The sequence below is a fragment of the Frankliniella occidentalis genome, unplaced genomic scaffold (genome assembly GCF_000697945.3).
Source record: "Frankliniella occidentalis isolate FOCC.00 unplaced genomic scaffold, Focc_3.1 Scaffold23, whole genome shotgun sequence".
Taxonomy (NCBI): Eukaryota; Metazoa; Arthropoda; class Insecta; order Thysanoptera; family Thripidae; genus Frankliniella; species Frankliniella occidentalis.
In genome coordinates this window covers 695,232-719,701 of record NW_026267153.1, presented here as the reverse complement: position 1 = coordinate 719,701, position 24,470 = coordinate 695,232, and the positions used below count along the sequence as shown (strand labels likewise).

General features: G+C 40.6%; 7 protein-coding genes across 14 annotated transcripts in view; 4 read left to right on the top strand and 3 right to left on the bottom strand.

Moving 5' to 3' along the window:
* Nucleotides 1-14: 14 nt before the first annotated feature.
* LOC113216083 (probable Bax inhibitor 1) lies at nucleotides 15-3,175 on the bottom strand. Its single transcript, XM_026435793.2, has 6 exons — nucleotides 3,027-3,175; nucleotides 2,779-2,905; nucleotides 2,194-2,423; nucleotides 1,876-2,102; nucleotides 1,621-1,791; nucleotides 15-1,502 (listed from the first exon to the last, which is right to left on the bottom strand). The coding sequence occupies exons 2-6, from the start codon at nucleotides 2,823-2,825 to the stop codon at nucleotides 1,473-1,475; spliced, it is 705 nt and encodes a 234-aa protein (XP_026291578.1). The 5' UTR covers nucleotides 2,826-2,905; nucleotides 3,027-3,175; the 3' UTR covers nucleotides 15-1,472.
* Nucleotides 3,176-3,186: 11 nt separating this feature from the next.
* Nucleotides 3,187-5,299, top strand: LOC113216085 (SUMO-conjugating enzyme UBC9). Of its 4 annotated transcripts, none has more exons than XM_026435799.2 (6): nucleotides 3,187-3,259; nucleotides 4,122-4,196; nucleotides 4,283-4,366; nucleotides 4,476-4,593; nucleotides 4,679-4,823; nucleotides 4,916-5,299. In XM_026435799.2, the coding sequence occupies exons 2-6, from the start codon at nucleotides 4,131-4,133 to the stop codon at nucleotides 4,980-4,982; spliced, it is 480 nt and encodes a 159-aa protein (XP_026291584.1). In that variant the 5' UTR covers nucleotides 3,187-3,259; nucleotides 4,122-4,130; the 3' UTR covers nucleotides 4,983-5,299. The 4 variants fall into 4 exon arrangements, with proteins under 4 accessions (XP_026291584.1, XP_026291582.1, XP_026291583.1 ...); XM_026435797.2 differs by lacking the exon at nucleotides 3,187-3,259 and adding an exon at nucleotides 3,399-3,564; XM_026435798.2 differs by lacking the exon at nucleotides 3,187-3,259 and adding an exon at nucleotides 3,624-3,701.
* Nucleotides 5,300-5,832: 533 nt separating this feature from the next.
* Nucleotides 5,833-11,176, bottom strand: LOC113216079 (dynamin-1-like protein). 2 transcript variants are annotated; one of them, XM_026435789.2, is made up of 13 exons: nucleotides 10,968-11,176; nucleotides 10,519-10,660; nucleotides 10,231-10,439; nucleotides 9,951-10,161; nucleotides 9,170-9,270; nucleotides 8,936-9,082; nucleotides 8,404-8,567; nucleotides 7,947-8,313; nucleotides 7,666-7,848; nucleotides 7,496-7,580; nucleotides 7,274-7,399; nucleotides 6,987-7,198; nucleotides 5,833-6,512 (listed from the first exon to the last, which is right to left on the bottom strand). In XM_026435789.2, the coding sequence occupies exons 1-13, from the start codon at nucleotides 11,067-11,069 to the stop codon at nucleotides 6,456-6,458; spliced, it is 2,106 nt and encodes a 701-aa protein (XP_026291574.1). In that variant the 5' UTR covers nucleotides 11,070-11,176; the 3' UTR covers nucleotides 5,833-6,455. The 2 variants fall into 2 exon arrangements, with proteins under 2 accessions (XP_026291574.1, XP_026291573.1); XM_026435788.2 differs by having other exon boundaries at nucleotides 7,274-7,580; nucleotides 10,968-11,175.
* A 353-nt stretch (nucleotides 11,177-11,529) lies between these two features.
* Nucleotides 11,530-14,599, top strand: LOC113216033 (general transcription factor IIH subunit 1). 3 transcript variants are annotated; one of them, XM_052265031.1, is made up of 11 exons: nucleotides 11,530-11,727; nucleotides 12,031-12,207; nucleotides 12,285-12,495; nucleotides 12,576-12,732; nucleotides 12,843-13,086; nucleotides 13,180-13,330; nucleotides 13,410-13,548; nucleotides 13,634-13,723; nucleotides 13,799-14,036; nucleotides 14,116-14,291; nucleotides 14,365-14,599. In XM_052265031.1, exons 2-11 carry the CDS (start codon nucleotides 12,057-12,059, stop codon nucleotides 14,506-14,508), a joined length of 1,701 nt encoding a protein of 566 aa, XP_052120991.1. In that variant the 5' UTR covers nucleotides 11,530-11,727; nucleotides 12,031-12,056; the 3' UTR covers nucleotides 14,509-14,599. The 3 variants fall into 3 exon arrangements, with proteins under 3 accessions (XP_052120991.1, XP_052120992.1, XP_026291507.1); XM_052265032.1 differs by having other exon boundaries at nucleotides 11,531-11,755; nucleotides 12,073-12,207; XM_026435722.2 differs by having other exon boundaries at nucleotides 11,531-11,755.
* LOC113216032 (heat shock 70 kDa protein 4) lies at nucleotides 14,579-20,991 on the bottom strand. Its single transcript, XM_026435721.2, has 10 exons — nucleotides 20,719-20,991; nucleotides 19,764-20,085; nucleotides 19,457-19,690; nucleotides 18,990-19,311; nucleotides 18,648-18,903; nucleotides 17,824-17,951; nucleotides 17,347-17,750; nucleotides 17,025-17,264; nucleotides 16,168-16,449; nucleotides 14,579-15,981 (listed from the first exon to the last, which is right to left on the bottom strand). Exons 1-10 carry the CDS (start codon nucleotides 20,832-20,834, stop codon nucleotides 15,817-15,819), a joined length of 2,469 nt encoding a protein of 822 aa, XP_026291506.1. The 5' UTR covers nucleotides 20,835-20,991; the 3' UTR covers nucleotides 14,579-15,816.
* Nucleotides 20,992-21,621: 630 nt separating this feature from the next.
* Nucleotides 21,622-23,624, top strand: LOC113215985 (uncharacterized). Of its 2 annotated transcripts, none has more exons than XR_008010884.1 (4): nucleotides 21,622-21,988; nucleotides 22,107-22,371; nucleotides 22,481-22,556; nucleotides 22,659-23,624. XR_008010884.1 is itself a non-coding variant. In XM_052265034.1 (4 exons), exons 2-4 carry the CDS (start codon nucleotides 22,190-22,192, stop codon nucleotides 22,817-22,819), a joined length of 423 nt encoding a protein of 140 aa, XP_052120994.1. In that variant the 5' UTR covers nucleotides 21,622-21,988; nucleotides 22,107-22,189; the 3' UTR covers nucleotides 22,820-23,624. The 2 variants fall into 2 exon arrangements, 1 of the variants encoding a protein (XP_052120994.1); XM_052265034.1 differs by having other exon boundaries at nucleotides 22,655-23,624.
* Nucleotides 23,625-23,638: 14 nt separating this feature from the next.
* Nucleotides 23,639-24,470, top strand: part of LOC113216117 (uncharacterized) — a 5,262-nt gene continuing 4,430 nt past the window's right edge. The window contains exon 1 of the mRNA XM_026435847.2: nucleotides 23,639-23,862. Coding sequence (XP_026291632.1) covers nucleotides 23,814-23,862 — 49 coding nt within the window. The 5' untranslated portion in view covers nucleotides 23,639-23,813. The remainder of the gene's footprint in view (nucleotides 23,863-24,470) is intronic.

The window sequence follows — 24,470 nt, the reverse complement described above, 5'->3', positions numbered from 1 at the left end:
ATTAAAACAACTGATTTTTTTTTTTTTTATAGAACTATTTTAATAAACACACACTTAATATTCCTTCTGGTTGAAGAAGTACAGTGGTAATTACATTTTAGAGTTAAATTTACATTCACCACTCAGAGGGACCAAACAAGAATACTTTCAGATGAATGAAATGATCTAATGACATAGCACTAAGAATGCTGTACATGACATGGCTAGATCACCAACGCAAGTGCTATCACATTCTGTTGCCCCACTACCACAAAATAACAGGGAAAAAAACAAGAGCTTGCACTTCACCAAAACACAGCAGTAAAAAAAGTAGACTTGCCATTTCCCTAAAGTTTGAAGGCAGAGTTATCTCACTACTAACAGAAGCACACTTGGCTGTTACAAAAATAAAACATTTTTTTCTGACAAATGCAACCTGCTTGTCATGAGCAAATAACACAAGTCTAAAGAAAAACCAATCATGAAAATATCTCCAAAGAACTACCTTATTGTTCTTGATGAATAAATACAAATAGCCATTTTCCCCAGATGGTTTTGGGCCACACAGAGAGGAAACTACATTAAGATGAGGAATGGATTGTTTTGAAAACCAAACAAAATAACACAAATAATGTGAATTACAAACAAGTGGGCAACAATAGTACGATGATGTACATAAATCACAATCAAACAATTCAAGGAAACACAAAGAAAAAACAAATAATGTCACAGGGCAGAGTTTGAATTTTTCAGAACACTAGGAGGACATGTTTCAAAAGACAAAAGTACACTTGAGCTACATTTCTTTGGGATTCTAACAAAACAAAAAATAAAAATAAATCTTTTACTTAGCTGGCAAACTGTGCTCAAAAATATGAAGGTACATATTCCTTTCATTAAGTTCTCTGAAAGAAACTTTTATGATAGATGCACCAAGCATGATTAAAATTGACACAAAATGCCCATTAGTGGAAACAAGTGAGAGGTCCAATGGCTTAATTCTCAGTCTCAACTTAGAGTTTCTTGCACCAGCGCAGAAACAGTTCCATGTTAAAAATGAACCAAGTACATTTGGTGTGTGATGTTCAACTCTGCAACAAAATGACTTTAAAGGTTTCTTTGCTTTACCTTCAGTTAACAGGAATTACAAAAACAATAATTAAAATGTGATTTCTCATAGCTCTTAACCAATATAATGAGCATTTTAAAGAAATCAAAAAAAGAAAAAAAGCAAATTTCTCACAGATAAAACAATGTAGTAACACATTGAATGCAACAGATTTGTACCCTTATATGACCCAAGAAGCTACCAAAATATTGGTGCTTTGCATTCAATATTATACGTTGGATTTATTAAATTCAGATGTCCTGATTGGTCAGGCGTAACTGAAAGATGAAACCAATAATTTTCCTTTCCCTTTTCACCAAAAGTTGCTATGCAGGTACAGTATCTGCAGTTGGCACACTTATCACTGCAATCGTCCACTGATGATTTACTCTCTCCTGTTCTTCTTCTGCTGCTCCTGTGAGGAAAGATTAGATTAGATGAGTCTCTGAGCCACTTTGCTGGCCAAAAAAAAAACAAAAAAACACTGTACAAGAAAGAATATCTTGTTTATTACCGACTTGAGAGACACTTACTTTGTCAGTCAAAATGATGAGAAGGCGTCGGAATATGCCAATGAGGTCGATGAAGAGATCCAAAGAATGAGCAACAAAGTCCTTATCACCCATTCGTCTTTTTTCCATAATCAATTGGGTATCGTACAAGACAAATCCGCACATGAGAAGCAAACCTAGGTAGACATGGGCCTGAGAAAGAAAATACACATCAAACCACAATCCTCAGTTTGAAAAATAATGTGAAGAGAACCTTTCCACAAATATACTACTTACCTGATAAAGGAGATAGGACTGGAAAAATATATTCATCAGAGAAAACATCAGCATGGAGCTGAGCATTGTCATCAGAGTCCCTCCCAGGTACAACCATGATCCACGACTCGCAAGAAGAGCAGAGGCAGAGAACGAAACAAAGACAACTGCAGTGCTCATGAGAGCAGTAACAATGATGCTGGGATTAACTCGTACAACCATATCTAAGAGAGGTCCCATGCCCATGCCTGAAACAATGACAAAATTATATTTTAGATTACTTTGCATTTCAGGTAGTGTAAAAGGAATAGTAACATGTTAATTGCTTTGATCAGTCACCTGAGAAGAAGGCAAATCCCAGGAGGTATGACAGGCGAAGCTGACGATTTTTGCCTGTGTCTGGGGTAGACAGCAGTAGTACAATAAGTGCTGTGGAAGCTAGTACAGTTAAAAGTCCACCAGACATCCATTGAGTGAACATGTGCACATATGCACCAGCAGCAGCAGAGATAGTTGACATGGTGAGACACGCATAAACATTGCGCAAGTGTTGCTTGACAGGTGCTTCCCTGCAAGTAATATATACGTTCCATATCAATAACTTCAAAAAAAGGTAAATTTAATTCAATAAATTAACGTAAATTAAGAATAAAACAAATTCTATAGCAGTTTATTTGAAATTTGCAATATTTTTGATCAATTGTGTCAGACGTCAACAATATCTCAAGGACCGAGACGTGAATTTACAAACAATCCAATATATAAGAAGGAGGCCACTCATTCAAAACACGCACGATAGCAGGATAAAAAAAAATACACGCCTACTGGCGACACACAAAAAGGGGGAGGATGGTGGGCCCAAGTGAAAAGGAGCAATTTCAGTCAGAACGACATATCTGAATTTAAAGTCCAAACGGTACTTACAAATTTGTCCCGAAAGACCTGAAGAAGGACTCGACGGTCGGTGCCATGACGAGCACTTAAAATTTAGACTATGTCCTTCAAAACAATAGGCGTGTTACAATAGGCAACGGCGTAGAACGCTAAAATCCTGACCAAACAATGGACAAAGTTAGCCAAGAGAACGAAACACGTAACCCTGGAATGAAACCTGGGAAACGAAATCGCCAAGTAAAGGCACAGTTAAGCACAGAATATAAGCCGTCACTCACTGCAAACACAGCTCGTCTTTTAGACGCTCTCAGTTTTGGGACACGTATGTTTTACTTTGATCATTGACGTCACTCCCAACCCAAAGCACTGGAAGCTTCCACTGCGCAGGCGCTTGGAGCGCTGTGATCGCTTCGTCATCATCACCAAATCACCACCACCACCACTACCACCTCAACCAGATCATCCGATCATCACCGAAAATCACCTTATCACCAGAACCATTCTTTCACCGGTCAGTATGGTCATATTTATTTTGTTGGACCAAGAAATTAAGATTAGAACAATTTGCTAATTTTTAACGAATAGTTTCCTTTTTCCAATGTTTCATTCTGTTTTTCTCTTTTAAAAAAAAAAACTTGTTGGACACCTCCTACGAAAAAAATGCTTGATTAAAGTTGATTCATGCTTCAATATAGAACGCACCTCTGAGTGGTTGAGGTTTTCACACCGAAAGTTGGTGGTTGTGTGTGCATGTTGTATTTGGATGGTGGTCTAAATAATTTCTATTCATTCCAGTTCACTTAAATTACATTCAATGTAAGTGATCCATTCAGACTATTTTCTAGCATTACGGTGAAATTTTTTGGAGTTAAGTCCAATATTTTGCATGAATTTCGGCGTCTTTGCCTACGGTTGTGGAGCAGTTACATTTCCATTCGTAGCCTGCCCTAGTGGTAAAGAGATTGCTTATTGTATTTTTAGAGTTCTCCAGGTTTTCCGTTGTATTTGTTTTACGAAAACACTTTCGACTGGGGAAAACTCGGCATTAGCAGCGTGCACTTTTGTTTGGTCGTTATATCCCCATTGTGTGACCCATTCCACATTGGCTAGGGCCCTCACCTCAGGCTACTGTACGCGACTGTTAAGTCGATCTAAGTGTATTTCTGTGTCAGTAATTATATCAATAATCCTTGAGCAATAAGCTGTTGACTCGAAACACATGTCACAACAGTGTCTGCATTACCCATTTGTCACTTGTCTAAAAGATCCGAGACTAAATTCATTGTTTTTGCCTGTCTGATTACCCCAACCTCTCTCCAGAAATGGTCATGCCAGATTACCTCCTTGTATTAATTTCTGTATTTCACTTTCAGTTCTAAACAATGTCTGGTATTGCCATTGCAAGACTTGCTGAGGAAAGAAAAGCATGGCGTAAGGACCATCCATTTGTAAGTAGCACACTGAATATTTCTGTGTTACTGTGACCATCTAACAGCAATGTCGGTAACTACGTCTATTTTTTTTAAACTTCCAGGGATTTGTAGCTCGCCCAGCCAAAAATCCAGACCAATCTTTAAATCTTATGGTGTGGGAGTGCGCCATCCCAGGAAAGAAAGGGGTAAGAAGTAATTGTCATTCATCTTGACGGATTATAGGTTTTCAGTTTCAGCAGATTTGAGTGGGCTCTTACGTGTCCTGTCCTCTTTAAAGTTTGTATCTCATTGCAGACTCCATGGGAGGGAGGCCAGTACAAACTTCGTATGATCTTCAAAGAAGACTATCCATCAACCCCTCCAAAGTGCAAGTTTGAACCACCTCTTTTCCACCCTAATGTTTACCCATCAGGTATGATTTTTCCCCCTATTGTGATGTAAATGGTGCTATTTTTTATCATCTCTATTATTATCTGGGGACTTGTTTGGTTGTACAGGAACAGTGTGCCTCTCCCTATTAGATGAAGAAAAAGACTGGAGGTCTGCTATTACTATCAAGCAGATCTTATTGGGAATCCAAGACCTTCTTAATGAGCCTAACATCAAGGATCCTGCTCAGGCAGAAGCCTACACTATCTATTGGTGTGTATTTTTATTTCATAACGCGTTATTTGAAGAAATTCTTGATTTAGTTTGTAACTTTATGCATCTTTATATCTATTCTCTTTGTACAGCCAAAATCGTTTGGAGTATGAAAAGAGAGTTCGAGCTCAAGCAAGGGCAATGGCCCCCCAGGAATAATTCACCTGATTATCTCTTTCATCATTTCATGACTGAAAACAGTTTTGCATCATAAGCAAATCTGTGGTGAATTTTGGTTCATCATATCTTAACTGTTAATGTTTTAAACTTAAGCAATTTTATTTTACTATTATGGCTGCAACACTTCAGTCTAGCAGTATTTTGAAACCAGTGTCAGCACAAATGGCTACAAACTGTGTTTCCTGATGAAAAATATGAATTCATTTAAAAAGATACTTTTTTTCCTTTCATTATTTCATTATTATTTAAGAAATTAGGCTTAAGGTTTGTGTATAAAATTGTCTCCAAATTTGGAATATTTTTGTTTTTATTTACCCTTTCCCCACCATTTGAACTGAACATAAATATTGGATTTGTACACTTCACAGCATACTACAAGTGAATATCAATTCACTCATGACTGGAAGGCATGAGGGTGAATGGTAGTTTAACTTAAAAGCACGAAATGCAGATTTATCATCTAAAATTTTTCGCTTGCGACCACTTACACTACTGTTCTGCCATTATTTTGATTTTCATTCTTTCCTTAAATTCTTCAGTAGTGACTTTTTTGGGTGTCCTGATTTAACTCTATATTTCTACTAAAGTGACCTGTTCTTTCAAAAGACAACGACTACAGAAAAGATGATGTGGGATCAACACCGTTCACTGCGCCTTTGGTCGAAGAATTGGACCACAACGCAACCTCTCCACTGGGGGGAAAGACAAAGTCTTGGAATGTAAAAGGCCAGAGCCAGCAGATTTATCAAACCGCACTCCTGGAGGGGAAAGTTACCACTGTATCTCTGCACTGATATGCAGTGCAGCCAGAAAAGAAGAAAATCATACATACATATGGTGAAATTTATTCTGAAATGGCCTGCATACTACAGCACAAGTCTCTGAACTTTAAAAAAAATGACAATAAATTATAAAGTAAGGGAATATAATCACACAAAACCTCAGTAAGCTATACATGACAAAAGTGAAGGTAAACATTAAGACTTCAGTAAAACACAAGAAAACTTAAAGATACGAGGTTCCAGACCCTAAATATGTAGTCTGGAACTAACACAGCTCTTAAATAAACAGGGCAAAATCTACAAAAGCATCACGTCTACAGGGTTCAAAACATGGATTAATCACTGTTATCAATGACTGGAAATGGGAAACTATGTATTTGGAATCAACTAAAATAATTAACTGCAATTATCCTATCAGGCAATTAATCTGAACTATTCACTTAAATCACATTCCATCCAGGTGAGCCAATCTGTTCCAAACTAGACATCTATAGAGGCATGGGGCAGTTGGTAAATTAAGTTCTCATGAATTTCTATCATGTATATGGCACTGTACTGGTGATTTAAATTAACCACAATTAAATAAAAGAATTCTTGTGAGAGTGATAAAAAAAATTGTGTATAAAATTTCATTAGAACAGTCCTGGATGGGATTCTAAATAGGTTTCTTTCACCACATATGAGTTTCACGAATCTCACTGATAATGTGGTTAGCCCGCTGCAAAGCCTGAAAAGTCAAAGAAAAGAAATTATTACCAGGTAGATGGCACTATCAATGGTGCAGATGTTAAAAGAATATCATGCTTGATGGTAATGATGGTCAATAGATATATCAAGGTAAAGTGACATGCTGACAATCAGCATGACAGCACACCAGCATCAACAAGAGGTGTACAGAACTATGATTGGTAATTTGTGTACAAAGGAGCCAATCACAGTACTGCAGATCCTTTCTTGATGCTGACGCTAACGTGCTGTCGTGCTGATTGTAAGTGTATCGCCTTAACTTAAAAAAGCCAATTTTACATCACCAAGCACAAGAAGGGGGCAGGTCAGAAGGACATAGGGCAGAGAAATTAATCAGCAACACTAAGCAACTAAGCAGCTGGGGATCATCTTGAACTCCAATAAGGTACAGCATCTAATTCAAAAATGAGGTAAAATAAATCTAGCCTGTTAAAACCAAAAGAAATCTACCAACCTTTAACATATCTGCAGCCTCCTTACGGCGCTGGGCAACATGCTCACTTTCACTCAACATTTCTTCTGCTTGATCTGATTTGTAAAGGTGTGTAACTAGTTCACTCTGAAGGTTGTCTTTTACATAATTAACCAGAAAATGCATGACAGCTTTTGGTACAGAGTCTTGAATTGACTTGCGAACAATATAAAAGTAAGAATTGATCAATCGCTCTGTAAAAAGAATAAAAGCTGTAAGAAATTCAGAAACACAAAGAAGGTAGAAGCTTTTACAATTCAACTACCTACCAATCACATCACAGTCTCGCTTTTCTCTATCAGACAGCTTTCTGCTGTGCTGTGTAGGAACCTCTGGCAACAAATTGACTGGTTTTTGAGGACTAAGAGCACCTGAACCGGGAGTAGCTGGAACACCTTTAGATGGGCCATTCATTGGACCATTAACAGAATTAGAAGGGTCTGAGCGAGTAGGACTAGCAGTTGGAGTATTTTCAATTGAGGTATCTTTACTATCTTTGTTTTCTGGTTTAGGCATGATGGATGCAAGCCAACCGGCTGAGTTACTTGCTTCACTGGTACTTCGATGTACTCCAACCTGCAAAGATCATATGGCAACCACAAATAATTTACAGAACTATATGAGAAAAAGTATGACTTATTTTTGAAAGACGAAAACTTACCTTTAAACCATTATCAATATTATCAACAAAGTGCATTGTATGAGGGCGTTTGTTTGATGGTCTGGACTGTTGGTGTTCATCCTCCACAGACTTCAGAAGAGAAGAAACCAAAGCTGCATCCTTGTGAAAGTCTGGATGCTTTGTATTTATGTAAGCCAGTTCAATTGCCACCAAGTTCTCTACCTAAAACACAAATATAAAAATTGGATAGAAATGTAACCATTTGCTCGTACAAAACTACAAATCCAAAAAAAAAAATATGTTTAATTTTAAAATTTTACCATGCAGTTTGTTGTTGGCAATCTCCTTCTTAAAAGGTGGGTAACCACATCAACAATTTTCTCATGCAAACGTGGAAAACGGAGCAGTTCTTGTTGTACTTCAGTACCACAGTGCTGGATTATGCGCTGCATTTCTTCATGAACTAACTCCACACAGCGTAGTGATGGTTCTTCCAAACGACGAATTTGTCGTTTAACAAGGAGTTCAAATGACACCTCAGGGACAAAGAGAGCAGGGCGGGGTCCAGTGGCATTCCGGATAGCCGTAAGTATGTCCATTTTTGTTAAGCCCGCAAGGGGATGTATAGAGTCAAGAGTACGGCCAAATGTTTCATGGAAGATGTAACAAATTCTTGCACCTCCACATCTAAAAAAAAAAATTAAAAAGATATTAGGGTTTTCTACAAAATTCCATTTGATTTTGAAAGATGTACTTGAAATAAGCAGCAATACTAACAGCTCGGTGGTTTCAATGTTCCGTGAAGTTCCCTCAATAGTTGAACAATATGCAGAGGCAAACTTCGTAATAATTTGGAGAAGAGTCTGACTCTTATCTGAAACATCCTCCCCATATGAATTGAGAAGTGACTGGAACTGTGACATCATCACATTGACTCTTGTCTGAAAATTAAAACAACAAAATTAATTAACAAGAGCAAAAACACAAAATTTTAATAACATAATTACTGGGTAATGGAGATCAGGGATAATTTCCTATCACAGTGGCAAGGTTACACTGCTAGGGGCAGTACCTCAAACCATAAATCAAATATCCGTTCAAAAAACATCATTTCCTCCATAAGAAATGCACTTGATACAAATAGGGGATCAGGAGGTAATAATTATCATAACAGCAAGGTTACACTACCACTGGTAGTACCTCAAACCATTTATCAAATATCCGTTCAAACAACATCATATCCCCCCTCAAAAAAATAAATTAGGTAGATTCATGGCTAAGGAAACCCACAGATCGAAAATTAGCTCACCTTGAGATCAGGCAAACAGTCCCGAATGTGGTGCATCAGAAGTCGGTTTAAGGTTTTTGCCAAATATGGTGTTCCATTACGTGTTGCGAGAGTTGGATACTTTCTTTGTAAAAATGCAGCTTCATCTTTCAATGAATCTTTAATACTCTGAAAAAAAAATAATATTACATTGAGTTTCCAAAAAATGCCAAATGAAAGGTCATGTCATGTGTACAGGCTGAAATAGAAAGTTACCTTGTTGTCCATAATATCCTTTTGAGATCGATTGACAACACCAATGATTCCCAGCTTAACAGGAATTACACGTCCACACAGTATGTCAATGGCATCAGTCCCTAAAAATAGAAATTCAGAATTACAATAAATTAAAGATACGGTTGTCTCAAACTCCTAAGTTACTTCTAATAAAATCCCAAATTATATAATTAAAGCTAACTGCAGAGCTGTTCAATCCATTCTTGTAACATGATGCATCTGTCAGTGACACACAAGCACATGCACAACTTAATGCAGATGATTCAGTTACAGTTATTAACCTTCCATAGAAAGGAAAAGAGAACACGATGGGTACACAGCTGCTTTAGAATCTAAATGCTTTAAGAGTTGACATATGTACACTTGATGCACACTCATTCAACTCACAGCTATATTGATGGCCTGCCAGAGGGATATTCCTCTTACTCTTAATGGGGAAAGAAACTATAAGAAATAAATGGAGGAATATGAAAATTTGATTGTATTCTGTGTTTAAGTATTTTAAGATGAGTTTACCACAAACAAACCGACCACCAAAATCAAGCCCCAATATCTTGGTGCTTTAAGCATAATTAAAGTATAGTGTACATGTAAAATTAAGTTGTCTTTCACCCACCCCATACTAGTTTCTTTAGTTTTTGTTCATAAGTTTTACACAATTGCATCTATTTGACATTTCTTTTAAAATCAAGCTAACAAGCTAATAATTGTTTTTTTAAAGAAGTAACCCCCTAATAAATATACCATATGTAAAAAGTACCTGCATCCATTAGATCAAGTTTAGTGACCACAGCAAGTGTGCGACGGCCATCTGGATCCACTTCTTTGGCAAGTTTAAGGCTCTCTGCAGTAGCCATGTCAGTGTTTGCAGTAACAACAGCAAGAATGATACTGTTAGGGTTGCCAGTATACTGGACAACTAGAGAGTGGATCTGATGCTCTATGTCTTCTGGTTGATCTCCAATTGGAACCTTAAAACAATTTCTCAAAGTGAAAATAAAGTAATAAACAAGAAAACAAATTATAAAATTAATACTAACTTTTGTGATCCCAGGTAGATCTACAAGGGTAAGGTTCACAACACTGGTAGAAAATATTTTGAGGTTGATGGGCTCTGGACAGATACCTTTGTTGGAACCAGCCATTCTTTCAGTCTCAGCCTCAATCTCTGTCCTGATCTCATCAAAATCACGATAAACTTTATTCTTGTTATGGAGGAAGCGTCCCCACTCATCCAAATTGAGAGTACCTTCATGATAGATGGTGAAAGAATCATTACAAATCATGATCAATGCATATTTAAAATACAAATAGTTTAAGTTATTCACCTTCTTCAGCTGAACGCCTCTGATCATCTTTAGGACAGTAAATAAGCTGAAGAACAAGAGGCCTTCGGGTAACAATGCCAATTCCACGGGGAAGAAATGAACGCCCAACCAAGGACTCAATAACAGAACTTTTTCCTGAACTCTGAAAATAAGACAACTCTGAGAACTAAGCAAAACCACATCAAGATAACAATAGCTTCGAAAGAGGAAATGTTAGACGAGTGCAGTCCACAAGAAGTGATAAAACATCATTTTCATGAGAAACACAGTATCGTGCCCAGATAGGGAGATATCAAGTTAAATCCTGCGACATCTAACATGCAAAAACCTATATAGAGGCTACTACGATTAAAATATATGGGAAAACGTGTTGCACAAAGAAATAATTTGGGAATTAAGAACAGAATAGACCTGGACAATTTAACGTGAACATAACCTCAATCCTTTACCTGCGTTCCAACGACAACAATTTGTGGGAGTTGTATGGCATCTGCTCCGACTGTATTAAACACATCTTGCAATTTGTTAATCACTGGTATAAGGGCTTCCATTTCGTCGGGTCTAAGGGTCCCACTTCATTCACAAAGGTGGGACTGAGCGATACGGCGATAGTATTTTTCTTCTGAAAGAAAGACCCTCTCCCCTCACCCTCACCCCACCCCTCCGCTCTTCCGCCCCGCCGCCGATCTAGCCAATCAAAATGCACTGACCGACCACATGACCAGCGCACAACTGACTCACCCGAGTGAGTCTTGAACACACCCTACCCCCTTACCAACGAGTTTGTCATACTCCATTCATCTCCGGCATGTGTTGGCGGCCGATTTCAAAGCATTCGCAACATTCGCAAATCGTATCTTCTCAAGTCAAGTCGAGCGAAGCCAAGTCAAGCCCCACCTGTCTAATGCCCAGAAGCAACAATATCAGAATTGCACAAAATGTTTGTCTAAAGATGAACAAAATGTCATATAACGGGAGCAGGAGTGGAGCGAAGAGCCAGAGCAGAGCGACAGCGCTATCTGGCGCTTGTGTCATCAACTAGTTGCCAGCCGGCTGGTTCATATAGTTGTTTACCGCATATTTTGATCTTATTCCATGTTTTGCTGTATCTCCTGTTGTCATGATTGATTAGCAGCATACATTTGATCACAGGTCTTTTTGGAACGCTATGAGTTTACGCTAAAAGCTAGAAGAGTCAATGACATTTCGGTAAAGGAATTACAAGCAGTCTCGAACCGTAAGTCAAGTGAATAATTGTCAATTGTTTACCCTCCGGATTCAATTTGGTTTTGAATGAAACCTGAAGCCTTTCAATGCCAATGTCTATCTGGTTTGGGTCTCTAATGCAGCATAGCATTTCGTTTTTAAACTAAAATCCTGAACGTTTACGTAAACATAACCTCCTCATTGTGCTTTCAAATCGAAAGAAAATTTGTTCAACTATTTTACCCAATTTGTCGCAGCTGTCCTGCCTGTTGTCACATAACTTAGTGATATTACCATTGTTTTCAGGGTACCCAGGGATTATAACCTTTAAAATGTCTTCCTCTGAAGACGTTCTTCTACAGGTCAATGAAGTCAGATACAAAAAGGGCGATGGCACTTTATATGCTATGAATGAACGTCTGGCTTGGATATTGGAGGGTAAAGACACAGTGTCTGTAAGTCACCGATATGCTGATATAAAAAGTGAGTTTCAATCTACGTGCTATATTAAACTTAAATTCCCCACAGTATCAAAACCCATTTCAACTTTTCTTTTTCAGCTCAGAAAATATCACCTGTTGGGAAACCAAAGATACAACTCCAGGTGGTTTTAAATGATGGAACCACTTCTACCTTCCACTTTGTGAACAAATTAGGTCCTGAGGCTCAGATAAAAGACAGAGATGTAGTCAAAGAATTGTTGCAACAGCAGTTGCCTAGATATCAAGCTCCAGCTAGGCCTATTAATAAGGAACTAGAAGAAAAAAACAGGTGCAACCATGTTTTTACTTTGCAAATTATGGGATTTTCTTTGCCTTAAACTTGCCTTAATTTATTTGATTTGATTTTAGATTATTGTCTCAAAACCCATCTCTTCTTCAACTTTATAAAGACTTGGTAATAACCCAAGTAATAACAGCAGATGAGTTTTGGGTGAAACACGCTACAAAATTTATGCAAAAGCAGAAAGCACAGGCACAGGAAATTGGTGTCTCGGGAGCATTTTTAGTAAGAAAAATATGCCTAAGATTTTCTTTACAATAATAACATATGTGACATTATCATTTTCTATAACCAGAACCAGACATCATTTTAATCTTGATTCTACTTTGATACAGGCTGATATTAAACCACAAACTGATGGTTGCAATGGACTGAAATACAATTTGACTCCTGACATTATTGAATCTATATTTAAAACTTACCCTGCTGTTAGAACTAAATATATGGAACATGTCCCAATTAAACTGAGTGAAACAGAGTTTTGGACCAAATTTTTCCAGTCTCACTATTTTCACAGAGATCGTATCAATGCTGGAACTAAAGATCTGTTCACAGAATGTGCCAAACTAGATGACCAAGGTTTGATTTCTCTTTTAGCCTTAGTAGGTTTGGTATTCCAAATTCTATGAATTATACTGAAATTCAATGTAACATTTTAATTTTTTTACATAGAACTGAAGCAGGATATTAACTCAGGAATTAGTGATCCACTAGTGGATATTACTGGTTTTGAAGACACCTCACTAGCTGAGGGTTATGGAATAACTCCAGATAAACCTTCATCATCAGGAGGAAATATTGTTCACCAGAGTATGATAAAGCGGCAAGTCAAACCACTGAGGTGTTTGGTAATAAATCGTATCTCAGTACTGTTTTATAACTGCAAAGGTCCATGATTTTAGATTCAATCAGCATTCCATTATGGTTTTGAAAGCTTGTCAGGAGAAAGAACCAACGCAATCAAACGGTGATGGTCTGCAGAGCAACTCTGGCTCCACAACTTCATCTGACACATCTCTTAAACCACCGGAAGAAAAGAGAGTATGTCTTCATCTACATTATTTCTTCTGTCTATCTTTCCTTAAAATATTGAAAGTAAATAACCTGGCACCATGTTAACTTTTAGATGAGGTTGATTGAAAAAGTTACATATGAAGATCTGGATTCCACATCAACTGTTCAGTCAGCTCCTCCACTGAGACTCAACTTTGGTCAGGTAAGTGACTTATGGAATCTCTCCACTTGAAGTAGGTCCTTCATTGCTATATGTCAAAAATTACCCAAATTCTAGGTGGAGGGTTATCTGCAAGGGTCTACACCTCAATCCGCATACTCCACTGAAGCATATCATAGTTCACAAGCGGATCCCAAACTCCGCAGGGATGAATTTAGGAAAGAGCTCTCTCTTTGGTATACTAGCCATGGTGGACAGAGCACTTTGGTACGTCCTGCTGCTGCAGTCAGTGCACTAGGAGAACTCACTCCAGGTGGGGAGCTCATGAAAGGCTTCATTGCTGAATCTCAAGCCCGTAAGTAGTGCAAAAATACATATTTGGAATCAGGTTTTTGGCTTCAGACTACTTTTAATCTCAAACAATATTTTTTCAGAACTGGTACCCTCAGATCTCCAGCTTGAGCTCCGAAATCTTTACATAAGTATGTGTGAGTTACTGAGGCACTTCTATGCCTGCTTTCCTCCTACAAATCCTCAACTGGAAGAAAAGGTTGTGAAAATGTATGAAGCAATCAACCGATTTCATGCCACCAGGCTCACTCCTTTTGAGGTTTGTAGCAATCTTGTTTTCACATACAATCCATTCCTGGGTTTTGGAAATTAACAATATGTATCACTTGCAGGATAGGGTAAGGGCAGAATTTTCCCCAATCCGCCATCACCTTACTAGTCACCTTCATCAGCTTATTGCTGCAGCATACAGAAGGTTTGATACTTGGAAGATGCGGCAAAAGACTGGTAGACCTTTAAGCTTAAATAAAATGTAAACATTGTTGAAATCATATTCCAAACTTCTATTCCATCCAGTGTCATCTTGATTACAAATAAATAAAATCATTTCATGAAGAAAAAAATGTATTTGGCTCAATTTTTTTTAGTACAGTATCAGTTGGTTAAATATCTACTTCATACACAGTGCCAACAGTGGAAGATTCAGCATAATCTTTAAAATGATAGCATCACACTAGATATTTTATAAATATTGACATAAAATTTGAAAAGCAAGGTGCTTATACATTAATGTTTAATGCTACTAAAATATGCACTTTTACAAGCAATCCTGCCAGATTGATTGAAAACTGGATTAGCAAGAACATAAGAAGGCACAACATCAATGATAAGATAAGATAATTTACTACAAACATGCGTATCACATACATAAAAAATAACAAAAATAGAAGGATGGAAACTGAGGGGGTGATTTTATGACAGGGTCCAGCTAAAGAGATCAGAATTGCCTTCCAGCCAAGACCAAATGAGAAAGTACATCTCCTTAGTGATTTGACAGAATCAAAATTCCAGTGTGACCATTACATTTAAGACACTCCATTGAACAACACTGAAAATGATGAGTGAGGATCTAATAAAATGTTGCCCATGATTTCTGTACAGGAAAAGTTTAAGTTGGTGCAATGTCTCTGACTAATCAGTTATATTAGCAAGAATTAAGAAATTACATTTAATTTCTTTCAATGCACACTTCTACCCTGTACAGTAAAATTCTCCCACCCAACTTTTTAATCAAATATCTAATACAAGGCCAATCTGGCAAAATTTCAGACAATTTACAGAAGCAAAAAAAAAAAAAAATGGGGGGGGAGCAAGGGATTGAAAAGGAACTATTTTTACAAGAAATGCAGATCAAATGGAAAAAGGTTCCAACTGCTTGGAGGAACCTAATAGTCTTTGAAGGAAACTTGAACTGCTTCAGAGAGATAGATCCTGAACACAAGCACATATAATATTCATTCATGTTCGCTTTAGCTAACAACTGTTACCAGTGCATTCACATAAGTAGAATAGCCAAAATAAACAATTATTGTTGAGGGATTTACAAGAAATCTCAAATTAGTGAGTGCTAAATGTTTCTTCAAAATGAATTGTATAAAATTACAGAGAGAAACACAAGAAAGTTTGCTCAAGACAATCACATAGCAGTTTGACTGCAGAAGATTCAATCACACGCATTTCTGTACCACTGAATTAAAAAAAAAACACTAATCACATACTTGCATTCACACACACAGACAGTTCCATAATTGCATTAATTTAAATTAAAACTACATTAATGGTCCTCATTCAACATCCATCTTTTCTTCCTGGGAATTTTTTTCTGAGCTATGGTCACCTGTTCCTGCTGAAGAACCATTGTCCTTACCATCCTTGGAGTCAGCTGCTGGAGGTGGCTCAACTTTAGGTTTAGACTTGGAGAGGATGGGATTCACCACACTCGTGAAAGACTGCACAAAATGAAAACCAAAGATTCTATGAGGAAAATGGGCGCAACTTGCTGCCCAGAATGGCCATGATAGGGATCAAGGGTGAAGGTAAATGGATATAGGTAAAGGTTATTAGGAGTCACAGGGATGGAAAATTGGCCATTCCTAAAGAGCAAAATTTCACACAAGGAAAAATTATTCACTTACGTGTTTTTGTTCCCGAATGGCTGAGACTTTCACAGCTGGGTCTTGAGTTTTGGTGGGAGGGTTCAGAGCAGAAGAGTTGCTATCTAACCACCGCTGCGCAGATTCTATGGAGCCTTCAACCTTCCGCATTTCCTCCTCAGAAAGATGATTGTATTTCTCATCACCAGCACGCCACTGTTCCAAAGCCTTTCTTGTCAACTGGAGAGCAGATCTTAACTCCTCAACAGCAGCTGGTCGAAGTTCGTGTTCCAAACGTCTCTCTTTGATAGGTTCACCCAATTTCTAGAGATAAAAATTGAACACATTGAAATGAAGCAAATAAGAATTTTGTGAAACAAACACTAATATTTTAGAATTTTAACGGCCTTTGTCTTGTGAGTGAGAATGACTAAACTTTGGAGGTACTGTAAATCGATTTAGGGAGTACCCACCCTGATTCAAGAGTCCAGGAGGAACAGATGAAAAAACTCCAGGTACCAAGCAATTAAGAAAACTATAGAAATTTTAAGAATCCAAAGTGAAAAACTTCTTTTAAAACTACCAAGAACTAAACAAAATTCACAAGAGGACATTTTTATTGGAGAACCTGATACAAGATCAGAGGCCAGAGTTGTAGGTCAAGTGGTCTTGTTCTCCCCAGACTCCTCCAGCAGGTAGGGACCCATTTCAAATAACTCAAAGTCAGCCTAATTAGGGAAACAGGAATTAGCCTCCAGACAAACCATTACCAAAATACTAAGCAATGTGGCTGGTTTTGAGCAAGAGGCAGGAACGGAATGTGAAAGAGAGATAGTGGCTTGACTGACTAAAATTTTCACAGGCAAAAGCAAGTTGATGTATTTGAAGAGCAAGCTTACCTTCAGGGAAGTCAGCTGATCTACATAGACTTGTCTGTTGCAGTCTTCTCCTTCCTCATACAGCCAATTTTCCATGGAATCAAGTTTCTGACACAACTCTGTTCTATCTGCCTCAGTCACGTACATTCCTAATTCTTCCTCAGCACCCAGTTTGCCTCGGAGCTCATAAACATACTCTTCCAGGGCGTTTCGGGCATCTGCTCTTTCCTTCTCTTGTTTATCATTGGCAATCATCTTGCACTGTAAATGTAGGCAGAATATTAAAAATCAGATCCATTTACAAAAGACAAGACATTTCAGAAGAATGTAAAATATATCCTACCTCCTCCTCTATATGTAAGTTAAGATCTTGCTGAGTGTAACCAGCCACGCTACTTTCAACAGGCAACTCAACAACTTTAGTGATTTGCTTTGTTTTCTTTTTGTCTTTCTTGTCACCATCCTCTTCCATTGGTTCATCCTTATGGTTGAGCTCGGATGTATTTTCAGAAGATTCTGTTGTGTCCATAGGTTCCTGTGGAGCATTAGGGTCTTTGGCCTGGGCTTCTTTGGCTTCTGCCTCCTTCTGCTCAGCTTCGGCTTGTTCTTGTTCAGTGGCATCCCTCTTCTCCGTTAGTTGGGCTCCACTTACAGAGAACATACCGTGCAGATTGACCCTGACTTTAACTTTCACCTTTTGACTCTCTCCCTTACTAGTAGGCTTAACATCTTGAACCACATACCGAGCTGCAATAAAATGCAAAATAATGACACTGATGCAAGGATTCAAATTACAAGTAAAAATCATTTTAAAAATTACCAATGAAACTGTCAGGGTACGGAATGTTTCCAGTATAAATTGCTTTCATTGAGAAGGGTTCTTTGCGGTAGAATGACAACATCTTTGTGAACGGGACAGCATCTCGTTGGTTAAAGAGCTCCATCTCACTAAAACATAAGATAACAAATCGCAAATTACAAATTTGACATCACCAAGAATGAAATGTTAATATCCACATGTCAAGCTGGTAAGAAAATCACATTCTGTAAAATTGAGGATGGGATTGCAGTATTAAGCAGGCTACTCACTGTTAGAATTAGAAAATCAAATTATAAAAAGCAAAGAAATCTTAAGTAGTTATGACAAGTACATGGCGAATTCCAGAACTACAATACACAAAACTGGAAGTATGTGTGCTATATCCTATCGAACGAGACACCAATTGAAGGACACAAGATACAGCGTACTCATGTGAGGTATAACTGAACCAATGGATGTTTCTCTTTACTATGTTGTAGTGCATGACTTCTCATTAGATATGTGAAAGGAATATACAAGCCAAAGAAAGAACAGTGCACAAACAACACTCTCTTACCGGTACCCCCTTGCATGCTTTCGGTGCCACTTAGGAAATATTCTGTCAAAAATATGAGCCCCCCTTAAAGAAAATTTCTTCTTTCTGAAAATATTGGCAAAATGAGTGATAAAGTTACTACACATCATTCAGCACAGGCATTTTCATCTACAGTACTTCCCACATAAAATGCAAAACCCAGTGTCTTTAATCGGTGATCCTTGTTCAATGGATTTCAGAAAATTGCACACAAATTTCAATACAAAAATATTTTTCTTCTAGTACCTACCCATCATCTCCCTTGGTAGCATCCCAGATTAGCTTAATGGGATAATTTTGGATATCAGTCACGCTGAAATCACGAACCCTCACAGCTGGTGAGAGCATAGCACACTGAAGGGCACATCCTCGAGAAACAGCTTCATCCTGGTTCAGTGTTGTGGATGGCGTCTTTCCAAAGACCTGTTCAAGAAGCTGCTTGATTGCAGGAACTCTTGAGGAGCCACCCACAATTTCCACTGCATAAATGTCATCCAGTTTCAGCTCTGAAAAGATTCATTATTGTATCAAAAATTTATATAAAATCAATGAGGACTGTAATCAAAGTCACTGCTATGTAGTTGTTACTAACTGCAATCAGCAAGACACTGCTTTAAAACAGCTTCAACTCGTTGGAAGAGATGACCGCTGAATGCTTCCATGTCTTCTCTCTTCATTTCTCCACGAACATCAATGTCATTCATAAAGCATTCAATGTTGATGGGGAGCTTTGTTGAGTTGGCAGACATTTGCTTTTTCAGTTTCTCAACTTCACCCAGTAAGCGTAAATAAGCACGCGGGTTGGACTTGGCATCAATCTTGTATTTTGCCTTGAATTCTTCAGCAAAGTGATCGGCTAAAAGGACATCAAAGTCTCGTCCACCAAGCTGAGGGTCAGATGCACATGCAAGCATCTGGAATCACAAAATATGGAACAAGATGTTAGATAACTAGGGACGTTGGAGAGGGGGACTTAAACCAAAAAGCGCAATGGACTGTAGAGGTGAAAGGCAGGTGCAATTCTATAACATAGGAAGCCAACGGCTTGCAGAAACTTACCTTAAGCTTTCCCTTGTTGAAGGCACAAACAGATACCTGAAGAGAGCTGTAACCACAGTCCACAAATACAACATTCCTAGGTTTCTCCTCAGGATTAGGTAGATCCTGCTTGTAAATACCATATGCCAGGGCTGTCGCTGTAGTTTCATTAAATAAACGCAGGACATTCAAACCAGCAATAGCAGCAGCATCCAGCAATGCTTTGCGTTCCACATTAGTGAAGAATGATGGTACCTGCAAATTAAAAATAAAATTGTATTCTGCACAGGCCAAAAGTACAGCATTGCTTGAAGGAACAGGCTCTTACTGATATCACACAGTCGTTCACTTTGGTCTTCAAGGCTCCTTCGGATATTTCTTTCAGCTTTGTGAACAACATAGCAGTTATTTGCTCAGGACTGAATGTGTGATTCTCATCAAGGTAATTAGCTACAATTCCTATATTGCCATTGCTTGTTTCCTCTACTTTAAACGGCAATGATTTAATTTCTTGCTGAACAAATGGGTCTTTGAATTTTCTTCCCAAAAGCCTCTTGAATCCATGAATGGTGTTTTTCATATTTGACACCATTTGATTTTTGGCAGCAACACCGATAACTCTGTTCTTTCCACTGAACGCCACACATGATCTGCAATCATATAATTTAGTAAAGAACTAGTTCTAGGGAGATCATGGAAACCCTAGAGAGAAGTGATCTGGATTGACATGATTGAATGACAGACTGTCCGCCCCATGCAAAGTATTGAGAAAAATTACTTCACAGCCTGTAAATTAGATATTACGTGAGATTGGCAATACATACAGTAATGCAAAATGTCATGCTATGTGAGAATAAAAATGGAGCCAGAAATTACATGAACATAATTGAAAGTAATCACGTGTAAGAAACTGTCGCCTGGTAGTATTGCCATATATGGGATGTGTGACTAGTGAATTGGGCCATATGAATTCTGTCATATGAGAAAGTCCCTCTGAGGAAAGTCGAACACAACGTAAGTTAAGGTGATTGTTATAGGCGCAAAGAAAAATTACACAACAAATGGAGAAATGAATAATAAACTCTTAAGAGCAATAATTTTTCTCAAGGCCTCGGAGACGTGATAGTCGAGTGACATAACCTACTAACAGACACATGAAAAACAGGCATTTGAGCGTTCAAGGCGACAGAAACGCCCAGAGAGTGAGATCAAACAGAAAGAAGCTTGCACTTGACATTGAATTCACACGCTTAAGAAAATGATCAGGAAGAATCAATACTTACGGTGTCGCTCTTAAGCTGTAGTCGTTCGCAATAGTTTCAATACCACCAGCTCTTGCTACAGCAACGTAGCAAGATTCACTACCAAAATCGATGCCAATAACAGACATTGCGGCCATATTTTGGATTCAGCTCAGAGAAAGGGCACGAAGAAATTGCACGTTTCGCTCACGCTCGAACAAGAATGATTCGGAGGAACTGCACGATCAGCTCACCGGCAAGCCGACTCTTTCCGTCCTGGTTGGCGCAGCGCAGAGCACATGGAATCGAAAGGAAACGTCTGGAAACAGTGTTCTCGAAGACACCTGTCGTCTGCATTCGAGACAATCGATACATTCCGGAGTGTTCTTCTAGGTTCTAGAGTTCCGGTGGAAGCAAACTCAAATATTTATTGTAACTTTATTCAAGGTTAGCATAAAAGTAATGAGGGAAATTTACAGAAAAAAAGGGGGGTGGGGGAAACCCAAGATGAGAAGGGAATAAGTTCTCTAGCTCGTGATCGACGGAAGAAAGATTGATGAAGTAGGAAAAACGGAAAAGCGCGCCAATTTTGAACTCTTCTTGTTGAGCAGCAGCAGATGCAGTGAATTTACCCAGCCAGAAAACAGCATATTCTGTTCGACATCAATTAGACGTCTATTAGACGCTTACGTAAATTTTCAGACCATATAGACGTTCGAAAATATACCCCAACCCCAGAAGACGTATAGTAGACGTCAAGTAGATAAAGCGTTTCTGGCTGGGACGTAGAAAGTCCCTCTGTCACCATGAGTTAATTATTATTTACTCACTGATAATCGCTGCAAAGTGCTGTTTTCGACATTGTCAAGGGCTGGGTGGGGGTGCGAAGTACTGTTGGTATTATTGCCATAGTTATTTGCAGGTTTTTATTATTGGTCGGAGCAATGGTCATCATGTCATTAGTTTTAATTTGATTTTTTAAGAAATTTTAAGAGTATAAGCGGGAAAGGAGGGTGGTGTGGGCATCATGTCATGCGAAAGTGAGTAACCTGCTCGATTCGAACTTCAAAATTGAGGAACAAGTTGTCACTCGGAAAAATAACCCGAGGGCTATGCGGGGTGGAAAGAGCCGTTGGCATGACATGTGCCATAATAGAATATTCAGCATTTGTATGAACTGTTCAACCTCGCTATGTAGGTATGCGAATGATGTGTAAACGATCTCTTGCACACAGTCTTCATATCGCTTAAATTAATGATTGCGCCAACGGCTAGCTGCGTTCTACGAAGAAGAACCGACCACCCTCACAAGGTGGGGCAACAGAAAGACTAAACCATTGAACTCTAGTCACGTCGAACATGTATTTTTGAGAAATGACCAATTGTGGACTTAATGTTTAACTTTCGACTTTTGGTGTCCCGTATTTGAGGGGGGTATTTTGGCCCTGGCGAAAAGGCTCTGCACTGGTTGGCATTCCCTCCTGCCACCGCGGGTTGAGCCACAGTCACAAATATGACCAACTCGCCAAGGGATCAGCTCAACACGGCCACTCCTACCGATGAAGAGCAGTCGGAAAACAAGCTGTGTCCTGGCCATGGGGTGGTGGTCGATGACCTCCCGGGGGCGCACACTGACGACTACTTGATCGCACTCACCCAAGTGGTCAGCCCTGGGAGAATCACCCACATATCCAGGTGACGAATAGTGCTGCAGTCCACACCACAGTGATGAGGCCTTACTACCCGAATGTCACAAACGATCCCTCAACGAATATAACTATATATTCCGTTGGCACCGCCGCAGAACTCAGGAAGGAGTGTGTGTGTTCCTGGACAGCGAAATGGAGGCGGCCGGCATAGTAGACGAAGGAGTTCTGGAGGTAATGTCTGCCTAACATACAATTCGGACAACTTTTGTGGAACACTCAGGAACAACTGAAACAACTGAACTCCAACTCACTTCCTCCGGCCGCGTCAGGTAGACGGTGTCCATTTACGGTGCCGTCCATACCGCGTGGGCTGTCACCGTGTCTGTCTATCCAACTGCCTGCCCTTCCTGAGAGACGCTGACATAATCGCCGAACTGGAAAAATTTGGACAGGCAAGAAATCCACAGTACGAAATCTCTAGGGGGCGCTCATGAATAGAGAAAAGTGTAGAGTACATACTGGTCACTGGTCCTCCGTAACGGAAGGTGTTCCCACCACTGCTGGGGCAAGCCATCCACTCGTCGGTACCGGAATTCCACCATATTAAGTCTTTCACCAAGACGGCCACCATGACATTGAACGACGTCACCATCCTGCCGGACGTCATCGGTGTGCCTTTCGAGGCGGTCCGCGTCCCCGTTTTCGTCCGCGTCGATATGGGTCTGGACCACCAGGACGGCGACAAACTTGGATGTCGCGAGGAGCCCGCACCACATCACAAGGTCCGATTCATTCGAGTTATCGCCTGCACATGAAAGGCGTCACCGACTGGCTTTGGCCTCGAGCTTGACCCCAATAACGCACTTCCGCCAGCAGGAGAGGGGCCCGTCTGCAGGCCCGCCTGGAGGCCTGCCGCCCCTTCCCCGGCTGCATGTGCGGGCGCGGCCGGGGCCCGAGCAGCGCTGCAGCTTCCGCTCGCCCGTGGACTCGTTCCTCGCGCGGCACCCCGCCGTCGTCTTGGCGGCGAGCGCCGCGGCCAGCCCCAGGGCCAGCCCCCGCGGCTCCGCCACCAGCTGTGCGAGCGCCGCCAACACCGCGACGGCACCGGCCTCCAAAAGGCGCAAGGGCTCGCCGTACTTTGTGGTGAGCCGTCCGCCGCACCTCCCCCACGCGGGCCCCGGGGTGGGCCCACCCGGGTGGAACCTGTTGCCCGACTCCGCCGCGTCGTTCGTCATCCTGGCGCCCCGCTGCAGATGGGGGCCGAGCGGTCCGGGTCGCGGCCGCCGAGGTGCGGGGCCGGGGTCGTGGGCGGCGGCTCCCGGGGTCGCGGCACGCCCGCGCGTTGCGCCAGCCGCGGCCTCCTGGACAGGGCGACTAGCGGGAGGGTCGGCGGCGGCGGCCTGCCCTCGCGCCTCGCCCCGCTGCTGGACTCGAGACTGTCCTCGCCCCGGCCCCCCAACAGCGGCGCTCGCGTCTAAGAGCTCCGCCATGCTCTGCATGGCCTCGGTGGTGATCGGACTCATACCCAGTGCTCAGGGTGAGTAGCAGTTGGTGGCCAAGAATGCAAAGAGTCTGCTTCCAGGGAAACACCACGGATGTCGTGTTCATTGATTTACTTGCAGTCCTGTGACAAGGGACGTCATACGAATGACTGCTTTGAGTCTGGCGTGCCTCCCGTTTTCTCCACGCGTGCTCTCCCGTCCTCTCTACATCACCCATACCGCACGCCACTAAGTGTACTGAAACTCCCGACAGGTCCCAGGCCTCCCCCTGTGAGGTCGAAAAACGCCCGCGCCAGGTGTTCCGAACGACTCGCAAGAGAGACTCATACATCGTAAAAAACATGTACATAAAACTTTTCCAACCCTAAGAAATGGAGTTGTTATTTTGTTTCTGCGCGAGCAAAGCGTTTACGACCTTTCCAAATATTGCGCCTCGGTCTACATTCCGTGCCTGGCTCTCGGCACGCGCCGTGTGTGTGCGTGCGCTCGCGTGTGGCCGAGACCCTATAGCCAAGCGAGCCCAGAGCGAGCCCGCCTCCCCTTCCGTATGGGCTGCCATAGGACAGGCGGTGCCACCGCACCTCGCCGTCATTCATCTCACCCGACCCCTTTTTGTCACGGCGTTTACGGCGTGGCGCGGCGC